The 25,576-nt window shown below is 38.3% G+C and overlaps 2 protein-coding genes across 2 annotated transcripts; both read left to right on the forward strand.

Moving 5' to 3' along the window:
* Positions 1-3,072: 3,072 nt before the first annotated feature.
* On the forward strand, positions 3,073-3,999 carry LOC123665825. Its single transcript, XM_045600058.1, has one exon. It carries the CDS (start codon positions 3,073-3,075, stop codon positions 3,997-3,999), a length of 927 nt encoding a protein of 308 aa, XP_045456014.1.
* An 8,736-nt stretch (positions 4,000-12,735) lies between these two features.
* Positions 12,736-13,668, forward strand: LOC123665826. Its single transcript, XM_045600059.1, has 2 exons — positions 12,736-13,135; positions 13,511-13,668. Exons 1-2 carry the CDS (start codon positions 12,736-12,738, stop codon positions 13,666-13,668), a joined length of 558 nt encoding a protein of 185 aa, XP_045456015.1.
* The last annotated feature ends 11,908 nt before the right edge of the window (positions 13,669-25,576 follow it).

The following is a 25,576-nucleotide window of genomic DNA, read 5'->3' on the forward strand; positions in this document are numbered from 1 at the left end:
GGATGCCGCCTACGCCGAGGACCATTTGTTATGTTGACATTGTTGAGTATAATGGAGTCTTCTCTGTCTGTTGTATCAGACTTAGAGCTATCTAATGTATCACTTTTACTAGGTACATACAGTTCACCGCTATCATCTGTGTTCAAGCTTTCTGATTGTTCAGGTGAATCTTCCTGAAGTGTCAAACCTTCTTTCCCCACTGGAACCATATTCACCTCATCTGAACAATCTTTCTGTACCTCCAGAACATTCTCTATCTCTATCTTCTCTAACACCATAACATCTCGACTGGTGGTGATGGCATTAGATTTCGGATTGTAAATCCTGTACCCCTTGACATTATTGGAATAGCCGACAAGAATACATTTTTCCGACTTTCTGTCCCACTTTAATTTCTTTTATTTTGGCACATGTATTATGATTGTACTACCAAAAACACGTAAATGACTTACATCTGGCTTTCTGCCTGCCCATATCTCGAAAGGAGGTTTAAAGTTTAATGATGCGGTCACAGTTCTGTTCTGTAATTACACTGCAGTGCGTGCCGCCACTGCCCAAAATCTTTTCTCAAGACCTGCATCGAACAGTAGACACTTGGCTTTCTCGACAACAGTCCGGTTATAACGTTTCGATAGATCATTCTGCTCAGGTGTGTACGGGTTCGTTCTGTGATATATTATTCCATGTGACATCAAAAAACTGTCAAATTTGCTGTTGCAGAATTCTCTACCACTGTCACTTCTCAAAATCTTAATAGTGTGATTAAGTTGATTCTCAACGTCCGTTTTATACTGTTGAAAGCATTTCAATGCCTCATCTTCTGTTTTCAAAAAATAAATGTATGTCATATAACTAAAATCATCTATAAATAGTATCTAGAACCACCTATAGATCGGTTTTCCATCGGTCCACAGAGATCGGTATGCACAGTATGTAGCAACTCAGTACTTCTGTTACCTTCTTTGGGAAAAGGTAAGCGACTCTGCGTGTCACAACACGCGACACATGATGACTTTGATATTGTTACGGACACACAAAGAAACGCGCGGCAACTATTGAAACCACACAAAGACAGAGACCGCATGAAACTCTCTACTAAATACTAGATGGCGTTAGAGGAACTACTGTGGAACTATATAGAATTATAGTCTCGAAAACCGGGTACATGCGCGAACTTTCCAGAATTCTCTCGTCGAATTATTAAAATCGGTATACCCAGTAAAAAGTTATTACAGATTTTCAAGAGTTTCCCTCGATTTCTCTGGGATCCCATCATCAGATCCTGGTTTCCTTATCATGGTACTAAACTTGGAATAACTCCTTTCCAACAAAAAAAAATATCAAAATCGATACATCCAATAGAAAGTTATTAGGTATAATAAAACGTAGGTCGACGAAAAAAGCGTCAAGTAAAAACGCATTATTAGATATACCTACCTACCTACCTACCTACCATACCCCTACCTACCTACCATAACCTACCTACCATAGAGTACGCATGTATGAAGAAGAAGAAGAAGAAGAAATATACTTTATTGTGCATATTACATAACATACATCTTTAAAAATAAAATTTGCAAAACAATACTATGCACAAAGGCGGTCTTATCGCTAGGTAAGCGATTTCTTCCAGACAACCTTGGGGTAGAGGAGATTTTAAAATAAAAAGAGTAGGGTTATCAAAAAGAAAAACAGAAAATTAAAAACAAAGTAGATCCTATATTCTAATAATAATACAATAATATATATATATAGATAGATAGTATATATTATAAACATATAAAGAATTAAATACACAAATAAATACATACCCATTACATTATGCTTTATCGTAAAATATATACACAAATAAATACATACCTATTACATTAATTATGAAGTAGATAATAGTTAATCATAAATATAATATTGAATAATTATCGACAGCACATTTACGAATAACTACGAGTAAACTTACGAGTAACTTAACACAGACCAGCTTTTCACTAACAATTTAGGTAAAAATCTTTTAGTAGCTTCTTAAATGATGTAAGAGTTTTAGCCTCCCTAATAGTTTTAGGCAAAGCATTCCACAGAACTATTGACTGCACTGTAAAAGAGCAATTGTAGAAAGCAGTATGATGGATAGGTATATACAGCGTAGTTGTATCATTCGAGATTGTCAGATTCACGCACTACAAACTTTTCTCTTAGATACTCAGGGGCCCGGGGACTTTTAAGCACACAGTAAAGCAGCGCCAGCATTCTAGTATTCCGGCGAAAGCGGATTGGCAACCACTTGAGCTTTTTACGAAAATCGGATATGTGATCGTATTTTCGCAAAGAAAATACGAATCTAATAGCGTGGTGACTATGGGCAAAACACATGAGTTCACGTTATTTTTGGCGTAAACTTGTGGAGGCCTATGTCCAGCAGTGAACTGTATAGGCTGTAATGATGAGCTAAATTTTGGAGCCTCTCAAGTTTTGTCAGTTGTTGTTCAGTAAGGTCAGGATAGCACGCATCGGCATAGTCGAGATAAGACAGGAAAAGAGATTCCGCGAGTGCAATTTTAGTAGAAGTCGGTAGCATGTATTGTAAGCGTCTTAACGAATGCCAAGTTGAAAACATTTTTCTACTCACTTCTTTAATCTGCGTTGTCCAGTTCATATTCTCGTCCATGTAAACGCCAAGATTTTTAACGCACTTACTATATGGTATGGAAGTGCTATTGATGAGCACCGGAGGTAAAGAAGCCCAGTCAATCCTCGAAATAAAAGCCCGACAACCCAATACTATAACTTGCGATTTCACTGGATTTAATTTAAGACCATAACAGCGACTCCATTCAGCTACAGCAGCAAGATCTTTATTAATTATAGTAATAGCCCCAGGCAAGTTTTCGAGGTCAGACTGAGCATAGATCTGCAAATCATCTGCATACAAATGGTAGAGAGAAGAAATGTTATTCGTGATGTTGTTAATGAAAATGGCAAATAGAAGAGGTGATAATCAGTCGTCTCTTGGCATTGTCGCTAAACACACGCTTGTTCGTTTGAATAGTTATTTCAGTGTTTCTCAAACTTTTCACGATGTTTTCCTGCTCGAGTTGCGGTCTTCAACACTCTGACGGTCCAGTGTGCAGTTTGTGTAAAAATCGGTACGACTTCGGTTGTGCTGGAGTTACTGAGGCCGGGTTTCGGAAGCTTGGTGACAGAAGGAATAACTGGCGCTGTCCGAAGTGCAAGGCGGGCCCATCACTTTCGCCGACTCCTAACTCACCAGCGGTTAGTCAGATGGACAATATACTTGAACAACTGAACTATATTAATCTGCAGTTGGCTCCATTGGCATCCCTGATGGAAGACATCAAATCCATCAAATCTGATGTCAACAGTCTGAAGTCATCGCTAGAAATGGCACACGAGTCAATAAATCAATTTTCGAGCACTATAAAGTCCTTGGAATCGAGGGTAGCTAAAGCTGAGGAGATGGTGAATGATGTGCCGAGGCTGCGGGAGGAATTAATCAAGTTAAACCAGGAACTTGACGTTAGGGATCAGTGGGCTAGATCCAATAATGTTGAAATCAGGGGAATACCACAAAAAAATAATGAAGATCTCTACGATTTAACTCAGAGAATTGGTAATAAGTGTAATTTCCCTATAAAAAAAGAAGACATCAATTATATTGCCAGAGTGCCCACTCGTGTACCGAATGTTGAGAAACCAATAATTGTTTCTTTTAACAACCGATATATTAAGGAAAATTTTGTTTCGTCTTCGCGCAAGACTCGGCTGTCGGTGTCGGACTTGGGCTTTGCATCTACTGGATATTGTTACGTGAATGACCACCTGACCCAACGGAACAAGGTTTTGCTGAGTAAAGCCAAATCTCTGGCAAAGAATAATAACTTCAAATACATATGGGTTAAGCACTCAAAAATTATGGCTAGGAAGTCTGATACTTCGCCAATATTTTTTATAAGGTGCGAGAAGGATCTTGTCAGAATAATTTGAATATCAGTTCGACCGCTTCTTTATTATACTTAAATCTTTTATTTTTATATGAAGCATTGTTACAAGGTTTGAGAGCCGTCACCGTTTATTTGTTATCGTTTAATATTATTTATAAATACAATTGTGTTGCAGAGTTCAAGCTAATATCATACGTGAGTATGCAGCCTTTGACGCAAAGTTCACCTGTATGGGTACGTTTATACATTATCGTAGTGCCCATTTTAGTTTGCGCGCTACTTAACTTAAGTTTAATTTCGCCTGTCAATGACCTCGACTACTCAAGACCCATTATTAACTATTTCAAATCTACCCTATTGTTTAATGGTGTTATTATTTGTTATTTTAATATAAAATTGGTTCGAATTAATAGTAATATAATTCTAAATGCCTATCCCTCCAAGTACTATACGCGTAACGGTATATTATTATTACCATTATTACAAAATATATATTACTAGCTGTGCCCGCGGCTTCGCCCGCGTTGAAATCAGTTTGTCACAAAGTTTTCCCGGCAAACTTCCAGTGAAACTCTCATCAAAATCGGCTTTGCCGTTCCGTAAACCTTCCTCTTGAAGACCTCTCTCCATTTGTGAAACCGCATGAAAATCCGTTAAGTAGATTTGGAGGGAATCGGTCACATACGCTTTTGGGAACTTTGTTTTAAAATACACTAACTGTTGCCCGCGACTACGTCAGCGTGGTTATGAAGATATGCATTACTATTAAGATGCTTAACGCAAATTATTTTTTTTTATTTCAGTCACTTGAAATGCTTATCACTCTGAGTAACTTTTTCAAAGGCACAATTTAGTATAATCTAATAGTTATTTTTATAAAACCTCTCTATACACCACATTTTTAGTTTTATTTTCAGGCTGCAGTATGAATAACCTATCAGGCGAACTTGTTGCTACTGTATATGTTTCATACAAACTATCAACCCTAATTAAACCCCCTTAGCGATGGAATATCGCAAAATCCGTTCTTAGCGGACGTCTACTAACTATAATCTACCTTCCTGCCAAAATTTCATCTTTGTTCATCTTGGATGGATGGACCATCCAGCGATTTTTAAGTTCTCGTGATGTCAATCAGTGACCTTTCTCTTTTATATATATAGATTACGATGTTATTTGAATTCGTTTTTTCGGGATTTATACCATGTACCTTTTTATCTTTGAGGCTCCGATATTTCGGCGCAGTTGCATGCGCCATGGTCACGGAAGAAGTCAGTTCTCAAAGAAGGTACATGGTATAAATCCCGAAAAAACGAATTCAAATAATGTTAAGAACCATGGAAATTTAAAACAATATATAGATTACGATGTATTATTCGGACACTTTCTCGCCATCTATAGAGCATATATTTTAAATTTCAAGTCTCTTACCTTAATAACATATGACTTTCATATAAACTTCCAACCCCCGTTTTATCCCCTTATGGATCGAGTTTCGTAAAATCCGTTCTCAGCGGATGTTTACGCCCTATAAGGAACCTATCTGCAAAATTTCAAGTTTGTAGCTGTTATAGTTTCAGAGATTTCATGATGAGTGAGTCAACCTACCATACCCCATTTTAACCCCAAAAGGGAGTTGATTTCTAAAGATACATTATTTTAACACCTTCTCAACATCTATAGAGCATACATTTTAAATTTCAAGCCTCTTACTTCAAAAACATAGGACTTTCATACAAACTTCCAACCCCTGTTTTATCCCCTTAGGGGTAGAGTTTCATAAAATTTGTTCTTAGCAAATGTATACGCCCTATAAGAAACGTACCTGCCAAATTTCAAGTTTGTAGGTATTATAGTTTCGGAGATTTCGTGATGAGTGAATCAACCTACCATCCCCCGTTTTAACCCCAAAAGGGAGTTGATTTCTAAATATACATTATTTGGACACCTTCTCACCATCTATAGAGCATATATTTTAAATTTCAAGACTCTTACTTCAAAAACATAGGACTTTCATACAAACTTCCAAACCCCGTTTTACCCCCTTAGGGGTCGAGTTTTGTAAAACCCGTTCTTAGCGAATGTCTACGCCCTATAAGGAGCCTATCTGCCAAATTTCAAGTTTGTAGGTGTTATAGTTTCGAAGATTTCGTGATGAGTGAGTAAACCTACCATCCCCCGTTTTAACCCCAAAAGGGAGTTGATTTCTAAAGATTCATTATTTGAACACCTTCTCATCATCTATAAGGTATACATTTTAAATTTCAAGTCTCTTACTTCAAAAACATGGGACTTTCATACAAACTTCCAACCCCCTTTTTAACCCCTTAAGGGTCGAATTTTGTAAAATTCGTTCTTAGCGGATGTTTACGCCCTATAAGGAGCCTTTCTGCCAAATTTCAAGTTTGTAACTGTTATAGTTTCGGAGATTTCGTGATCAGTGAGCCGACCTACTATCCCCCGTTTTAACCCAAAAAGGGATTGATTTCTAAAGATACATTATTTGGACACCTTTTCACCATCTATCTATAGAGCTTACATTTTAAATTTCAAGTCTCTTACGTCAAAAACATGAGACTCTCATACAAACTTCCAACCCCCTTTTTAACCCCTTAAGGGTCGAATTTTGTAAAATTCGTTCTTAGCGGATGTTTACGCCCTATAAGGAGCCTTTCTGCCAAATTTCAAGTTTGTAACTGTTATAGTTTCGGAGATTTCGTGATCAGTGAGCCGACCTACTATCCCCCGTTTTAACCCAAAAAGGGATTGATTTCTAAAGATACATTATTTGGACACCTTTTCACCATCTATCTATAGAGCTTACATTTTAAATTTCAAGTCTCTTACGTCAAAAACATGAGACTCTCATACAAACTTCCAACCCCCATTTTACCCCCTTAGGGGTTGAGTTTCGTAAAATCCGTTCTTAGCGGATGTCTACGTCCTATAAGGAGCCTACTTGCCAAATTTCAAGTTTGTAGGTGTTATAGTTTCGGAGATTTCGTGATGAATGACCTTTCGCGTTTATATATATTACTAGCTGTGCCCGCGGCTTCGCCCGCGTTGAAATCAGTGTGTCACAAAGTTTCATCAAAATCGGCTTAGCCGTTCCGTAAACCTTCTTCTTGTAGCTATTATCATCTCTCCATTGGTGAAACCGCATGAAAATCCGTTCAGTAGATTTTGAGGGAATCGATCACATACACTTTTGGGGACTTTGTTTTTTAATACGCTAACTGTTGCCCGCGACTACGTCCGCGTGGCTATGAAGATATGCATTCAAGATGTTTAACACAAATTATTATTTTTATTTCAGTCACTTGAAATGCTTATCACACTGAGTAACTTTTTAAAAGGCACAATTTAGTATAATTTAATAGTTATTTTTATAAAACCTCTCTATACATCACATTTTTAGTTTTATTTTCAGGCTGCAGTATAAATAACCTACCAGGCGAACTTATAGCTGCTGTATATGTTTCATAAAAACTATCAACCCCAATTAAACCCTCTTAGCGGTGGAATATCGCAAAATCCGTTCTTAGCGGACGTCTACTAACTATAATCTACCTCCCTGCTAAATTTCATCTTTGTCCATTCTGGATGGATGGACCATCCAACGGTTTTTGAATTTTCGTGATGAGTGAGTCATTGACCTTTCTCTTTTATATATATATATTTCGACGCATTATTTGGACATCTTCTTACCATCTATAGAGGATACACACATTTTAAATTTCAAGTCTCTTACTTCAAAAACATAGGACTTTCATACAAACTTGCAACCCCCATTTCACCCCCTTAGGGGTCGAGTTTCGTAAAATTTGTTCTTAGCGGATGTTTAAGCCCTATAAGAAACCTACCTATCAAATGCCAAATTTGTAGCTGTTATTGTTTCGGAGATTTTGTGATGAATGAGTCAATCTACCATCCCCCGTTTCAACCCCAAAAGGGAGGTTATTTTTAAAGATACATTATTTGTATACTTTCTCATCATCTATAGAGCATACATTTTAAATTTCAAGTCTCTTACTTCAAAAACATAGGACTTTCATACAAACTTCCAACCCCCGTTTTACCCCCTTAGGGGTCGAGTTTCGTAAAATCCGTTCTTAGCGGGTGTCTACGACCTATAAGAAACCTACCTGCCAAATTTCAAGTTTGTAGCTGTTATAGTTTCGGAGATTTCGTGATGAATGAGTCAATCTACCATCCCCGTGTTAACCCCAAAAAGGAGTTGATTTCTAAAGATACATTGTTTGGACACCTCCTCACCATCTATAGAGCATACATTTCAAATTTCAAGTCTCTTACTTCAAAAACATAGGACTTTCATATAAACTTGCAACCCCCGTTTTACCCCCTTAGGGGTCGAGTTTCGTAAAATACGTTCTTAGCGGATGTCTAAGCCCTATAAGAAACCTACCTGCCAAATTTCAAGTTTGTAGCTGTTATAGTTTCGGAGATTTCGTGATGAGTGACCTTTCGCGTTTATATATATTATAGATATACTTTTATATTTTACAGATGTGTATTCTTTGTTATTAAATGTGAGTACCCGTCCCTCCGGGGATTATCTGCCTGACAGTGTATTTATATTGTTATATATACATACTTATATATATGTAATAATGAAGTTATACTTCATTTTGTTATGTGGGAGAGTGAGTGATTGTTGCACTCCTACGTCAACTGGTCTTGTGGTTGTCTATAGTGATAATTGGTACCTCATATTATTATTATTTTACCCTTTTGATAATCCTATTATTTGCGGTTTTGCTCAGATCGTTGATTCTATTTATATGTATTTATGTATGTGCGTGTATATGTATGTAAGGTTTTACACGTATATGTATGCGTATGTATGTATGTGTGTGCTTGTATGTGTATGTGTGTGTGGGTATATATGGATATATGTTAATGTGTATATGTGTATTATGATTACTGATGGCTTCGTACGACCTTAAAGTGTATTACCAAAATGCTCGGGGACTACGCACCAAGACTCACGCGTTCAAACGGGGTGTGCTCCTGTCCTCTTACGATATTATCTCACTAACGGAAACCTGGCTTCCGGATGGTCTAGGTGATAATGAATTATTCGATGATAGGTATATTGTCTGGCGGGCTGATAGGAATTATCAATCAACACAGTTGAGGTATGGAGGTGGAGTATTGCTAGCTACTCACCGGCGGTTAACCGCAGTGGAACGCCCAGAATGGCACTCCTCTGCTGAAGACATCTGGGTTACAATCACAACGAAAAAAACTATACGGGGATCACACTCAATTAAAATTCACATCTGCACTCTATACTTATGTAAGGAAAATTTAGGTAATTCTTTCAATACACAATTGCAAAACTTCTCAGAGAAGCTGTCGCTCATTGTTAGTTCATGTCCGAACGACTTATTTCTAATTTTGGGTGACTTTAACTTAAGCAACATCAACTGGAATGGTGAGATTAACTGTTTGCAGCCTAATGGGATCGTTGGCGAATCGCAGGTATTATTTTTCGATACTCTAGCAGAGTGCAAACTTAATCAGTTTAACTTAAATAGAAATATTAACAATAGAATACTTGATTATGTTTTGTGTAACGAATACGTGTGTGTATCGGCATGTGACGATCCTCTGGTACCAGAGGACCCTCACCATAAGTCGTTAGATCTAACTTTGACCTGTGCTCTGGACGACTCACTTGGAACTAATCGCAGACTTAAATATTTTTATGATAAAGCAGATTATGAGGCCATTTCTTCCTCACTAAATGAAGTGAATTGGGTGATGGACCTGAACAATAGCCCTTTGGACAATGCCGTTGATATATTTTACCACCACTTATACAATATTAGAGACAAACATGTCCCTCATAAAATAATAAGTTCTTCATCATTTCCACCGTGGTATAGCTGTTCACTTAAAAAACTACTGAAAGAAAAATATAAATATAATAAAAGATATCAAGTTTATGGTAATATGGCTGACCTCGACACTTTTCGACTTCTTCGAACTAGGGCTAAACGTCTGGAACAGGAGTGCTACAATAATTACATAAAACGCACGGAAGATGCGATAGTTAGGCAACCAAAAAAGTTTTGGTCGTTTGTAAAATCCAACAATAAGGGTTCCGTCCGTCTAAATTATACTATGAAGGACAGTCTGCGGATACTGGACAAGGTGTTTGTGATCTTTTTGCTTCATTTTTCCAATCCACTTTTCTTTCTCCATTGTCACATAGGAACAACTTAAATTATTCACCTTTAAACCCAAATAACGTCTCTGTTTGTATTAGTAATATAGAAATCAGTATAGATTCAATTAAGAAATTATTAAAGGCATTGGACTTAACCAAGGGTTTAGGACCAGACCAGATTGTACCCATCTTTGCCGTCAAATGCGCTGAATCAATTTCCGTGCCTTTATCTATTATATTCAAGCGCTCAATCTCGGAGGGACTCGTACCTCGTATTTGGAAATCCGCATTTATTTCCCCGATACATAAAAGTGGTAGTAAAAATGATGTCAAGAATTACAGACCTATATCTAAATTATGCCTCTTCGCTAAAGTGTTTGAACGCATAGTGTATTCTCAAGTTTATCAATCATTATCATCATTCTTTATTCCAGAACAGCATGGATTTTTAGCGATGCGTTCTACTTCGTCTAATCTTTTATCTTTCACAGATTTTGTTACAACTGGCATGGATTCTGGGGGTCAAGTTGACGCAATTTTTACGGATTTTAGCAAAGCTTTTGATTGCATTGATCATCAAATATTGCTACAAAAACTTCTTTTTGCTGGAATTCATGGTAATTTATACCGATGGTTTACCTCCTATATCGAAAAGAGATCGCAAGCAGTAGTAGTGAACGGATTCTCATCAAACTGGAATAATGTCCCTTCTGGAGTTCCCCAGGGGTCATTGCTTGGGCCCTTGCTTTTTAATATTTTTATAAACGATGTAGCCTCCTGTTTCCAACACTCTAACTTCCTTCTGTACGCCGATGACATGAAAATATTTAAAAATATCGATTCACCAAGCAATTCTAAGCTATTACAGGAGGATTTGGAACGTTTCGAGCAATATTGCCTTCGTAATAACTTACAGCTAAACATTCAGAAATGTTACTGTATAACTTTCACTCGTAAATTTAAATTCGTGAAAACTCTATATAAATTTACAGATCAGGTGTTACACAGGGTAAATGAGATCCGTGATCTGGGTATTATGCATGATTCTAAATTAACATACGACAGGCATATAGACCTGATCTGTAAAAAGGCTAATAAAACTATGGGCTTTGTTTTTCGGTCAAGTTCCCAATTTAATAGTATAAAGGTAATTAAGGTCCTTTATTGTTCCTTGGTGCGTAGTATTCTCGAGTATTGTTCACAGGTTTGGAATCCACGATATAATGTCTACATTGATAGGATTGAGTCCATACAGCGTAGATTTTTGAAATATCTACAGTACAGGCTGGAAATCAACGATTGCAATTATGAGGCAAGGTGCCGTAGACACCATTTACTACCCTTACGGGAACGGCGACAAATTGCCGACGTTGTCTTTCTAGCCAAAATTGCTCAAAACCGTGTAGATTCTCCACATTTACTCTCGAAGATTAATTTGAGGGTGCCTAATAAAACATCTAGGCAACCTTTATGTTTGGACATTCCGCAGTCCGCATCAAATTATAGACAAAACTCTTTTTTTATTCGTGGCGCTAAAAGTTTAAATAGTGTGGTGGCATCCACTCAGCTTGATCTCTTTACTTCTTCAACACTTCATTTCAAAACTACTTTGACGAACACTTGGTTTGACGGCTCTCGAACTGATAGGTGGCATTTATTATTTTAATACAACTGTATCAAGTGAACAAGCTTTTGTAATTTAATTGTGAAAACATGTAATTGGTGTATAGTTTTCATTTGGATATGTTTTTTTGTAATGAAACACTGTTTGTTTTCCGAATAAATAAAAATAAAAAAAAATAATAAAAATAAAATAAATAAAGGCTCCTACGAAGAAAAGCTATGGAGTCATGTGCTACAAGTGCGGCGAAAGGGGCCATCTTCAGCTCAACTGCCCGCAGAAGGAGACCCAGATAGCAAGGATGAAAAGGATCGAGGAATAAATAGAGGAGCTGAAGAAACAAGGGGCTTCGTCCCCTGCCCGGGAGCAGGGAAACGAATAAAAGCCAGGACTAAGGGGCGAGTACTGGCTGACGCGGAGGAAGCCCCAATAACTGTTATCTCCCAGGCATGCAGCGGAAATAGTCTTGCGATTCAGGGGACTATTAACGGGACGGATTGCAAAATGACTCTAGACACAGGAGCCTCTAGAACAATAGTGAACCCAAAGCTGGTAACAGCCGCAAGGGGACACAAGAGGAGAATTAACTGTCGGCTTCTTACGGCCTCCGGTCAGCCAATACCCGTCCTGGGAGAAATGTCAGTTACGATGTATGTAGGGGAGTCCTCATACTCTCATAACGTTATCGTGGCTGAGATTATGGATGATTGCATCTTGGGTTTGGATTTTATGAAGAAACACAACTGCAGAATTAATGTCACTGACGGAGTTTTCAAGTGTGGTGAAGAAGAAATCTTCATTCTTGGTGGTGCTTGCTGGAAAGTTGCATGTGTAAAGAAGTCATTATACCTGGAAGAGCGGAAGCCTTGGTGTTGGTGAAACTACCGACAACTGGAAAGAAAAAGTCAAACAGATGCGTGTTGATCGAAGATACACCTACCTAGACATCGGCGCAAAAACTGATGACGGCGAGAACCCTTGTTAGTGGAAGCAGTAACGCTGTGGTCAAGGTTTTGAAACTTGATGATCGCGAGATCTGCTTGAACAAAGGTGACGTCATTGGAAAATGTGAAGAAGTTGTCTGGATGAAAAAGTGTAGTTCGATGACAGGCGCAGACTTGGCAAAGAGCAACAACTACGAATTAGTGACTGAGCTACTCGATGACTGCAAGAGTAATCTTACTTATTCGCAGAGCATGAAAGCCAAGAAGTTTTTACAGCGCTACGCGAATATCTTCTCCAGTCACGAAGGGGACCTTGGAAGGACGTCGGTGGTCCAGCACAGAATAGATACCGGAAGCGAGAGACCAATTCGTCAACGAGCAAGACGGATACCAATCGCAAAGGAAAAAGAAGTTGAAGGCCTTTTGGAGGACATGAGAAGGAATAAGATTATTGAACCGTCTGCAAGTCCGTGGTGCTCACCTGTTGTATTAGTGAAAAAGAAAGATGGTAGCACGAGATTTTGTGTGGACTATAGGCATCTCAATGATGTCTCTAAGAAGGACAGTTACCCGTTACCTCGAATTGACGACACTTTGGATACCTTGAGTGGCATGAAATGGTTCTCAACCCTAGATCTAAAATCTGGATACTGGCAGGTGGAAATTCATCCAAAAGACAAGGAGAAGACAGCTTTCTCGACCGGTAAAGGTTTATGGCAATTTAAAGTCATGCCCTTCGGATTGTGCAATGCACCTGCCACATTTGAGCGACTCATGGAGTGTGTGCTGGCAGGTTTAGTTGGAGAGGCTTGCTTAGTCTACTTAGATGACGTCATTATTGTCGGCCGTGACTTCGAGGACCATTTGCAAAACTTGGAGCGAGTTTTCGCTAAAATAGAGGGGTCCAAATTAAAGTTGAAACCCGAAAAAGTGTCGTTTATTCAGAAATAAGGTCAGTTATCTCGGCCATGTTCTCCAGTGATGGAATCCAGACAGACCCGGAGAAACTGGAAGCAGTCCAAAAATGGCCTACCCCTAAGGACAAAACCGAAGTGCGGGCATTTCTCGGACTGTGCTCATGCGTTTTGTTAAGGGATTCTCAGAGATAGCCAAGCCATTACATCGGCTGACAAAAGATAAACGACAATTTAGTTGGGATGGGACTTGTGAAGATTCTTTTCAGAAACTAAAAAAACATCTGTGTGAAACACCAATCCTGGGATATCCACAAACCGAAGGTCGATTTATAGTCGACACGGATGCAAGCAACACGGCCATTGGAGGGTTATCTCAAAAACAGGGTGAAAGAGTAGTAGTTATTGCATATTTCAGCAAATCTTTATCCAAGCCAGAGAGAAACTACTGTGTGACAAGAAGATAACTCTTGGCTGTTGTAAAGACGCTACAACATTTCAACAAGTATCTCATCGGCAGACAGTTTTTACTGCGAACTGATCACGCAGCCTTGAAGTGGCTACTGCAATTCAAGAACCCAGAAGGTCAAGTAGCTCGATGGATTGAGCAGCCTCAGGAGTACGACTTGAAGGTGGAATACCGCAGCGGAAAGATGCATGGGAATGCCGATGCACTCTCACGAAGGCCGTTTTCGGAAGACTGCAAACATTGTGTTAATCAAGAATCTAATGAAGTAACATTAAAGCTAACAAGAACAAGTCCTTTGGGTATCTGGGAGAGTGACGCTATGAGGGAAGCTCAAGAAAGAGATGACGACCTTCGGCACATCATCACATGGAAGAAACGGGGTGACGTAAAACCAATCTGGAGTGAGGTTGCACCCACTGGCGCTGTCACTAAGGAGTACTGGGCTCAATGGGACAGTCTGATACTTCAAAACGGAATACTCTACCGGAAATGGGAGAAAACTAACGGCAGAGAGTTCCACCTTCAGATAATTGTCCCAAGAACGAGAGTACCAGATGTTCTCCGTGAAATACATGATGGCGTATCAAGAGGTCATCTAGATGTCAAGAGGACGTTAACAAAAGTGCGAGAACGATTTTACTGGTTGCATTGTCGAGATGATGTACAGGATTAGTGCCGCAAATGTACTACTTGCGCTGCTGTAAAAGGACCACAGACCAGGAGCCGTGGGTATCTGCGGTTATATAACGTCGGTGCACCGTGGGAACGAATTGCAGTTGACGTAGCGGGGCCATTTCCTATAACGTCGTCATGGACGTGTCGTCATGGACTACTTCACCAAATGGCCCGAAGTGTTCGCCATACCAAACCAAGAAGCTACAACAGTCGCTTCTAAGTTAGTCGAAGAAGTGATATGTCGTGCGTCTTTGGTGTGCCTCTAGAAATCCATTCCGATCAGGGCAGGAACTTCGAATCGCAAGTATTCCAGGAAGTGTGCAGAATTTTGGGCATGCATAAGACGAGGACCACCGCGTACCATCCACAGTCTGATGGAATGGTTGAGAGATTTAACTAGACCCTTGAAGGGTCACTGGTGTGGCTGCATAACCCGACCCGCCGGAAAGGGAAATCTCCAAAGTTGCAGACCAAGTGGGACGGTCCATACAAAGTGGTTACCCGACTGAATGATGTGACTTACAGGATTCAAAAGCAACCTAGAGGGACATTCAAAGTGGTACACATAGACCGCTTGGCGCGTTACCATGGCAGTAACAACGATGCTCGGGACGAGCATCTCTAACAGGGGAGTAGTGTTACGAACATACAAAGAAACTAGCACCATCTAGCGGCAACCATTGAAACCACACAAAGACAGAGACCGCATGAAACTCTCTACTCAATACTAGATGGCGTTAGAGAAACTACTGTAGAACTATGTAGAAGTATAGTCTCGAAAACCGGGTACATGCGCGAACTCTCCAGAATGGTCTGGGCCTCGTCTCGGCCGATATAAATAGCCGCAGGGAGGCGAGTGAGTCCAGTTCAGTTTGAGCGATCTTCGAGGCGACTTCAAGAGTGAAAACTAGTGATCAAGAGTGGTACCAGCGAAACCTACGACATTGGCTACGACTGAGGACATCGTTAGTGCTTAGTGTCTGAACCTAGTGCTTTGTGTTGGACCTAGTGCTAGTGAATAAAGTCTTGAAAAGAGTCAGCAGGTCTTTCTCTCCAAATCTTTCGAACCCTAACACGTAACAATATAAACCTTCCTCTAGAATCAAAATCCGCAACCGCGTCAAAATCTGTTGCGTAGTTTTAAAGATCTAAGCATACAGACAGCGGGAAGCGACTTTGTTTAATACTATGTAGTGATGGTGTAACTTTTCGAAAAATCGACATAATTTTTTTTTCACCGACGCCGACGTTTTATTCGTGAGTGTCTAGATTACACCATAATTTATTAAGAATTTTAGATTGTTATTTAATACTATTAAAAAATCTGTAAACTTGGTTTCTGGACGATAGTTTGACGTGTCAACGTCATAACAAAACATTTCCTCGGACGCATGGGTCAATCGAGTGGAAAAGAGATAGATGTGGCGCAACCGTACAATGAGCGTAACGATACAACGAGCGGAACGCTACAATGAGTCATCATTTTAGTGCATGCCGCTGGCGTTCATCGATTTATTAGATGTTGTCACGTCAAAATTTTTTTTTAATGATATACCGGCTTTTTAGACGGCTCGCCTATGTCGTAACGACCTCGCGGGGCACGATTTTCAGCGTTATAAACAGAGATAGAGTTCCAGGAGGTAAAATTTTTTATTGGAAATTTCCTCCTCTTTCAGGATCTTTTTTCGAAATTCCTTAAATATCATTATTTTAGAAATTACCAACGAAAAACTAAATACCTTTTTATCTTATTTTGTTGATCACAATCGCGATATTTTTATGTGCTAATAAACCCTTAAAAAACATTTTTCTAGACGTCATTCCGAATCGAATCACACATATTTTTAGGAGCTTTATTTCTATTTAATACGTTTTTGAACTTGTTGACTAGACTATACGAAACCAAATGAGTACGCGAGTGTAAAACTTGCACATCGGCGGTTTTTATTTTATTTTAATAAATTAAAGTTTGAACAACACATCAGACATTTCAATATACAATTAACATAAATATAACATTTAATATGTACCTACTCACATAGTTGAATATTTTAATTTTTCACAAAGTTGTTGAATCATTTCACAACCACTACACGTACTTAAGCTAGGCTTTAGATTAAGGGCCGTCCTTTGAAGTTTGTTAGATAGGTTAGGGTTTCCTTTCCTTTTTTGAAGTATGTTAAAAACACAATGAAAACAATCAAATGAAATTTCAATATTAAAACGAGCAACCATCATAATTCCAGGTGCTATCTCTATCAAAGAACAATTTGACGATATCAATTGAAAAGAACGTTAGAAACGTCTCTTCACGTATCGTATCCTACTTGTCTCCTCTGATAAATCATACAAGGATGAGGAGCCTGGACCTCAGTCATAATAATATCTCCGTTTATTGTGATGACTGGACTTGGGGCTCGTTTGAACTTAATTTATCCTATAATTACATCACTTCTCTACCGGTAAGTACGACGTAACCATACTGTTATAATTTAGGGCTTAAAAAGCTGTGTATAATTACATTTTATAGTTTAATTAATAAAACAAAGCCTCTAAATTCTTGATTTCAAACGTTTTGTCTCAATGTACCGAATCGAATTAATTCTAGGGTCTATCGAACGACTCAGAATAATATTATTTTATATCATACCGACATAATACTGTGTTACACTCATTTATTTCTCTGTGTAGGTGTATGTTATTTGCTGGCCTATTATAGTATTATATACTTATTGGTTATTCAGATTATTTTATATGTCTGTGATATAATATGTAATTTATCTTTAACCTGAAAAACAAGTTAAAAGTTGGTCTTTTAAATCCGGGATCGTTAGGTACTAGACATGACGAGTTTCTGGTTGCCATGGATAGACATAGGGTATATAATGGCGATTAATGAAACGTGGCTTCGGGATGGAGAAGAAGGCAGGGCAGCCCACGTACCCGGATACCGCTTACGGCACATACCGCGCCCACTTGCGGTTCGTTCAAGGGGAGGTGGTGTTGGTTTCTATATAAGGGACGGTCTTACTGTTCGGGCACTTGCGCATCCAGAAAATGAGTTAGTACAACAAATGTGGGTTAAAATTTTGATACGAGGAAAAACTATTGTGATAGGTACAGCTTATCGACCACCTTGGCTTACAGTAGATGTATTGTTATTGTAGTTAGATTGTTCTTATATGTAGTTTCATGCCTGTAATTATATCTATTTAAATGTATGTATAGTTATATAATTATATGTTTTTTTTTTATTATGTTATGGGCTTACTCTTGACCTCAGTCTAGCTCTAGAGCACAGACGAGGTCAAAGATGGACTGAGTTCGCCCAGAAGAAGCCTGTTCATTCGCACTTTAAACATATTCGGGTTGTATGAACTCGGAAATACAGACGCCGGCAGGAAATTCCATTCCTTGGCTGTGCGCATTAAAAAAGATGATTCGAAGCGCTTTGTACTTGTTGTTGTGTGTGTTGTGTGTTTACATATATTATTTTAAAGTACACCTCTATGCCGCTTCATTCTTATTCATGTCCTTTTTCTAAAGGTTGTCTGGAAGAGATCGCTCTTTAGTGATAAGACCGCCTTTTGTACATTCGTTTTTTTTTTTGTTATTATTATTTCTCGCTTGTTTCTTTTTCTTTTATGTTACTTGTATTGTTTTTGGTTGTACAATAAAGTATATTTGTATTGTATTTGTATTTGTATTTTTCGGTGCTCTTACGGAATCAGTAACATCTTTCTTATGGAGTGATAATATATTTTTGGCGGGCGATTTCAATATTGATTTCCTTAATAAAAGCCTCACTAATTATAGGAAGTTGTGTGATTTCTTAACTACCACCAATTTAAGTCAGCTGGTTGTCACGCCTACACATTTCACAGATACCAGTGAGACCCTACTTGACCTTGTATGTACGAACACTAGCGTGTTAAACGTTAACGTGGACTACATATCCGCCCTGAGTAGCCACGCGTTTGTCTCATGTGTACTAGATATCAGAAAGGACAAGCCAACGCCTAAATGGATTGTTTACAGACCACTGAAGGATATAAATATTTAAGACCTTACTGAGTCTTTCACTTTGTTGGATTGGGATATTATATTTTCTTTGCAAAACGTAGATGAGATTGTGGCTGTCTTTTCTAGTTATGTCCTGGCGCTCTTTGATAAACACGCTTCTAAAAAAGTTATTCACATAAAGAGCAAACAGCCACCGTGGATAACATACAATATCAAATTAATGATGAGGCGTCGTGACGGGGAACAAAGAAGATCTAGAAAGACAAAGCAACCCGGGCATATAATTTTCTACACAGATTTGAAAAAATATGTTAACTCGGCTTTAACTCGCGAAAAACATGCATTTTTTGAGACTTTTATTAATTTTAATATTAAAAACCCTCGTACACTATGGAGGCATGTAAAGGAATTGAAGGTCATACAAAAATTGCATAATTCCTTCTCATCTCTGTGATGTAAACCAATTAAATGCACACTTCCTTAATGTGCCAGGACAAAAAATAGCACCACTTTCAAATCTCACATTTTATGAATTCTATAGGCTTGGTGATGTTACCTTTGAGCTTGAGACTGTTACCATTGGGGAGGTCGCGAAGGTTTTAAATAGTCTGAAGTCGCAAGTGTTGGGTGTTGATGACATCTCACTGGATATGCTTAAAATGGTTGCGTCAGAAGCATTACTCCGTCTCACTCATATTATTAACAGGTCTATTGAAACAAATACCTTTCCTGTGATCTGGCAACAGGCTTTGGTAAAGCCTATCCCGAAAAACGGGAATCCTCTAGAAGTCAAGGATCTCCGGCCTATAAGTGGACCTACTTACGCAAAACAGAATCAACCCACACAATGTCAGTTTTGAGAAAAAGCCGTTTTTGTCAAAATTTTGTATACAGTAAAATTGTTTGTTACTTTGAATAAAATTTATTTATAATATTGTACCAAATCATTTATTCTATGTATATAAATATAATATTGAGGAAAATCATTAGCATTTCTAATAATAATAAAAGGAAAACTCGTTGTTTGCTTTTTGCAAAATGATCTGTGTGTGTGTTGGTTCTTTGTTAATTTTTATAAATTTATAGGAAAACAATGAAAAATCCCATATTTCTTTTAACATTCCTATTATTGAAAAATAAGAAAGGATATGTTAAAAGAAATATGGGAAATTAACCTGAAAAAAAATTCAAGATCGTCTTCTATATTATCTTTTCCGATAAGTTTTACATAAAAATCATGGGTGTCTTGTAGAATTAAGTGTAGCATACTTTTTAAATCCTTTAACTTAGCGTCAGGGACAGCTTTCATTGTTGGCCAAAATGGCTCCATTATCGATTTTGTTATAAAATGTCTTCCGCGAACATTTTTTTTTATATCCACAACCTTAAAATCTTCATTTAAATTAGTTTTCATGTAAATTTTGAACATTTCATCCTATTAATCCTATTATAATCATAATTTCTTTGGTATGAAGCCATTAAACTTTTTCTCCTTGTATCTTTGTGACGACATCTATCTATTTTCTTTCTATTTATTATATTTTTTTCTAATTTCAATGATGACAAGAAATTTTCATTTTTCATCTTATGTACATGCATTGGTTTCGTTTTTTTTTACAAGTTTTCATAACCTGAATATAATCATCCGGTATATAGAGCCTCTGTTGACGCTTTAAGGCACATTCTATCTTTCTAAAATCTGTATCATTTGGGAGGAAGCTACGCCTTGATTCAAGGAATTTTATATTTATCTGGTCTAAAGTTGGATGTTCATTCAACATGGCTTTCAGCATTAAGATCAATTTTATATTGCGGTTCTGACCACCACACGAATCACTCCATAAAATCAGATATTTTACCTTGCCATCAAGCCTTTCCATGATATGTTTGATGAGGCAAGACCCCACCCCTTGAGCATATCGGCCAGCTTCTCCTTCTACCCACACATTACAGTAGGCTTCGTCTTTGCTCCCAGTACACAATTTAGGGATACATATCCCTAAATTGTGTACCCAGAGTTGTCTTTTGTAAAAGACGATATTTGATAGTTTCGTGGGATCATCTTTAGCTAGCTTCATGTCAGTCCTCAATTAGTTAATTTCGTAAAAAACAATTTGTTGACTTTTGCAGCAGACAATATTTTCACGCCAGTGGTTTTTGCTTCATCGACGTATAATTCGTATATTTTTGATAAAGTCTTGTCTGCTCTCAAAAACTTAACCCCTTCTGTTTTTTGTCGGCGATAATGGGATGCATATGTCGGCACCTTCTCATAAGGTTAACAAAGAACTCCTCGCTATCAGGAGATGCTCTAATGCAACCGCCATGCGAACCACGATTACCTTTAATGCAACTGTGTGATCGCACCTTACAAAGCGACGTATTTATTCGTTTTGCCGACGTCTGTAATGTTTTGTCAAACATATCTCTACAAACTGATACACCATCTAGAAAATATTGGCGCGAGTAAGATTTTTTCTGTGAAACTTTAGTTTTATTGTCAGTTGCAACCTAATGACGTTTAGGGATGCGTGTGAAACGTAGTGTGAAGAATCACGTCGGGCATCGAAAAGGGAGGATCCCCCACCAGACGGGTGTTGTGTCTGGCGGGCTACTGCGCCCAACGGTTGTTGTCGGGATCTTGTATATACACTCAATCACTTTGATAACTTTGATAGCGCGATGTAGGATACGTCAGTTTTCTCTAGTTTGTGTGCCGCGCGATAGATGTGGCTACAAAATTTATGACATATTTTTTAAGTTGACTCTGGCTCGCGGTCATGTGGGTATTCTCCGCGACACCAACGGAAAAATTGTGTGTCGACTACACGGTATCCCCCATACTTAATCACTTTGAAAACTCTGATAGCGCGATGTAGCATACGTCAGTTTTCTCTAATTACGTAGTTTGTAGTCGTTCGTATTTCGCGCGATAGATGTCGCCACATCACTCCCCTCCGAGACCGGAGGTCGATAGCAGGTTAAGTCTTCCAATGATCTTGTGATGTTTGCCGGGCTAGTGGAGTGTTCCAGTGAGTCGGAACCAGATGCCGCATAGTTCATGGTGAGTCGGAACTGTCTGCGGTGATGCTGCATATGCTCCAGTGAGTCGGAGTGGTGCAGTGCTGCGTAGTGGCTGCTGCTGCGTCGACCAGGAGAGGAGTGCGTCTCTGCTTGCTGACCGGCCGAAGTGCAGTGTACTGTGTCAAAGTCGCTGAGGAGGCTGTGGGTGATGACCAGGAATGCGCGTCCGCTGCATGCTGGTGGTCAGGATACCCGTAGGTAGCCGTGAATGCTGGCTGGCTGAAGTCGTAGATGCTGGATGCTACTCGCTGCTCGAAATCTTGAGGAAGTGATGATGACGATGAAGGTTGCGCCGATGTTCATGCTCGGGGTCAAGTGATGATGTCGTCATGATGACGTAGCTTGCGAAGGCTGCGCTGATGTTCATGCTCGGGGTCACCAGTTTGGCGAAGCGTGCGGAAAAGGGAGGATCCTCCGACCAGACGTAAGTTGTGTCTGGCGGGCTATCGCGCCCCCAACGGTTGTTGTCGGGATCTTGTATATATACTTAATCACTTTGAAAACTCTGATAGCGCGATGTAGCATACGTCAGTTTTCTCTAATTACGTAGTTTGTAGTCGTTCGTATTTCGCGCGATAGATGTCGCCACATACGCTTCACAGGTTGTTCTTTAATTAAAACAGTTAAAAACATATTTTGCGCATTATATGATCCTAGGGAATAAAACTTTTTAAATTGAGCTAATCTCTTTTCTACTGAAACATTTTAATAATAATTTTAAGGAGGATTTATTACACAACACAGATTCAAAGGACTTGACTTCTTAGACGTCGTAAATAAAATTATATCAACAAGGAACAAGTAATGTGAATCTTTTTTTAACTATAGGATTACACCTATTTTAATATGCAAACAAGAACCAACCCGCATGGTTCTACTTATTTGATTAAAAAATAATAAATTAAAGGACCATGTGGTATGGATTTTGTTAGTTTATTAAACAACTGCTGTTATGTTGGTTGATAACTTTGTCATAGAAATGTTTTATTCTGTAAAAATTGTCATTTTGATCTTTAGAGGGTCGATAGAAGATTGATTTTTGAAAGCTTCTGTGTCATTATCTCGATTATGGCATTTGTGTGGATTGGTTCCCTTTTGCATAAGTAGGTCCAAGTATACTTCCATGTATGTTGAAAATCCTGGAAAAAAACGTTCATATGCAAGTATTAAAGTATCTGGAGGTTAACAAGATTCTACCTGAAATGCAATCGGGTTTTAGAAGACACAGGTCTACTGTTGGTGGATTGATTGATGTAGTCGACAAAATCATAACTTCGCAGGATAGGGGGATGGGTACAGTGCTTGCATTGCTCGACTATTCACGTGCATTTGATTCCATCAATGTCCCCCTATTGCTCTCAAAATTGTCCTATTATGATTTTAGTAGATCAACAATTTCATGGTTCGACAGCTACTTAAAAAAATAATTTTTAACAAAAAAAAAACCGACTTCAAAACGGAAACTAAAAAGTGAAAAATAAATTTACTTAGTACAAAGTAATTCGTATTTTGATTTAGTTAATCAGAAATGATTAAATAAATATTTTATAATTTTGAAGTCGGTGCCAAGTAAAACAATAACTACTCTAGTATCTACTCGTAAGTTGTACTCAGTTTTCTTTCATAATTTGTTTCATTGACTATTAGGTTGAATACTGTTGTTATTCTGTTATTGTTTTGACATATCTAATAATATTTTTTGTAATTGTTTGTTGTGTGTGTGTTGTTTGTATTTGTTATTGTAGCCAGGTTGTTGTAGTATTTACTTGGCACCAACTTCAAAATTATAAAATATTTATTTAATCATTTCTGATTAACTAAATCAAAATACGAATTACTTTGTACTAAGTAAATTTATTTTTCACTTTTTAGTTTCCGTTTTGAAGTCGGTTTTTTTTTTTGTTAAAAATTATTTTATTTTACAATTTTTAGTGATGGGTAGACCTATAACAAGGATGCTTTTTCTCTTATATCGGGGGTTTGGAAACATACACAATACACAAGCACAAACACCCAGATCACGACAAACATCTATATGGCCAATACAAATGTCTGTCGTGCGCGGGGATTGAACCCACTAACACCAGCGCAACAGCCGGTGCTGTGACCGTAAAGTGAGAGTGAAGTTAGCTATCAGGTGTACGTAATAACAACCGGGACTGACAGCCTAGCGTGTTCTCCGAGGCTAGGTTGGGAGAACCACAAGGATTAACAACTAGACCGAAAATAAATATTTGTATAAACATAAATATCCACTCCGAGCGGGAATAGAACCCGCGACCGTCGGTGTTTAGGCGCCGCCGACACGGCACATGCACCATTATATCAAAGCGGTCGTCAAACAGCAAAAGGTAACTGCTGTAAATTGTTGAGAAATTCCCTCGAGTGTTTATGGATCACACAGCAGGTAATTGCTATAAATCGTTGAAAAGTTCCCTCGACTATCTTTCGTCTCCATCATCAGACTTTAATGGCACTTGTAACTCATATAGGTGCAAAGTTCCCATCAATAGAAACGAATTAAGTTCAAACAGCAGGTAATTGCTATAAGTCGTTGAAGAGTACCCTCGACTATCTTTCGTCTCCATCATCAGACTGAAATGGCACTTATAACTCATATATATGCAAATTTCTCATCAATAGAAACGAATTAAGTTCAAAAAGCAGGTAATTGCTATAAATTGTTAAAGAGTTCCCTCGACTAACTTTTGTCTCCATCATCAGAGTGTAATGGCACTTATAACTCATACAGGTGCAAAGTTCTCATTAACAGAAACGAATTAAGTTCAAACAGCAGGTAATTGCTATAAATTGTTGAAGAGTTCCCTCGACTATCTTTCTTCTCCATCATCAGATCGACTCCAGACCTTTATTAAATAGTAGTGCTTTATAGTGCTTAATGAAAACATGATTAAAATTACTAGTCACCCTTACGATTTTTGAAAGTTTCCCTCGATTTCTCTGGGATCCCATCATCAGATCCTGGTTTCCTTATCATGGTACCAAACTATGAATATCTCCTTTCCAACAAAAAAAGAATTATCAAAATCGGTTGATAAACGAAGAAGTTATCCCCGAACATACATAAAAAAAATATATATATATATACGGTCGAATTGAGTAACCTCCTCCTTTTTTTGAAGTCGGTTAAAATAGATCTCAAATAGTAGTAGTTACAAAAGAGGATGGTTCTCAGTGTTTCTCTCAGTGCTCTGCTGTTGGCCGAAGTGTTCCTCAAGGTTCTATTTTGGGAGCTTTACTTTTTATCCTGTATAGCGCCGATGTCGTCAATTGCATTAATTACAGCAATTATCACCTATATGCTGATGATATTCAAGTTTATATATCTTTTCGCCCTTCTGAGACACAGCAAGCAATTGCGAAACTCAACAGTGACTTGGAATGCATTTCTTCTTGGTCTGATAAGAACACACTGGTCTTGAATCCTTCCAAATCAAAGTATATGATTCTTGAGTCACTACAGTCAGGTCAAAAGAATAGAACATAATATTCCTTTAGTACGTATAAAGGACAAACCCATCGAACGCGTTACAGAGGCACGTAATCTAGGGGTCATTTTCGATGAAAGCCTTTGTTTCGAAAAACATGTTAACACTACTATCGCTAATTGCTTTTATCGTTTAAGGCTGCTCTATCGTATCCGTCCATACCTTAGTACACAGCTGCGTGTTAG

Source organism: Melitaea cinxia, chromosome 25 (assembly GCF_905220565.1).
Source record: "Melitaea cinxia chromosome 25, ilMelCinx1.1, whole genome shotgun sequence".
In the NCBI taxonomy this organism is placed as follows: Eukaryota; Metazoa; Arthropoda; class Insecta; order Lepidoptera; family Nymphalidae; genus Melitaea; species Melitaea cinxia.

Bases quoted from the DNA above. Each gene is read 5' to 3' on its own strand.
- LOC123665825 (XM_045600058.1), top strand. From the start codon at position 3,073: ATGTTTTCCTGCTCGAGTTGCGGTCTTCAACACTCTGACGGTCCAGTG.
- LOC123665826 (XM_045600059.1), top strand. From the start codon at position 12,736: ATGACGGCGAGAACCCTTGTTAGTGGAAGCAGTAACGCTGTGGTCAAG. The intron at 13,136-13,510 runs GCCTTTTGGAGG...GTGTGCTGGCAG, and splicing joins AAAGGAAAAAGAAGTTGAAG to GTTTAGTTGGAGAGGCTTGC.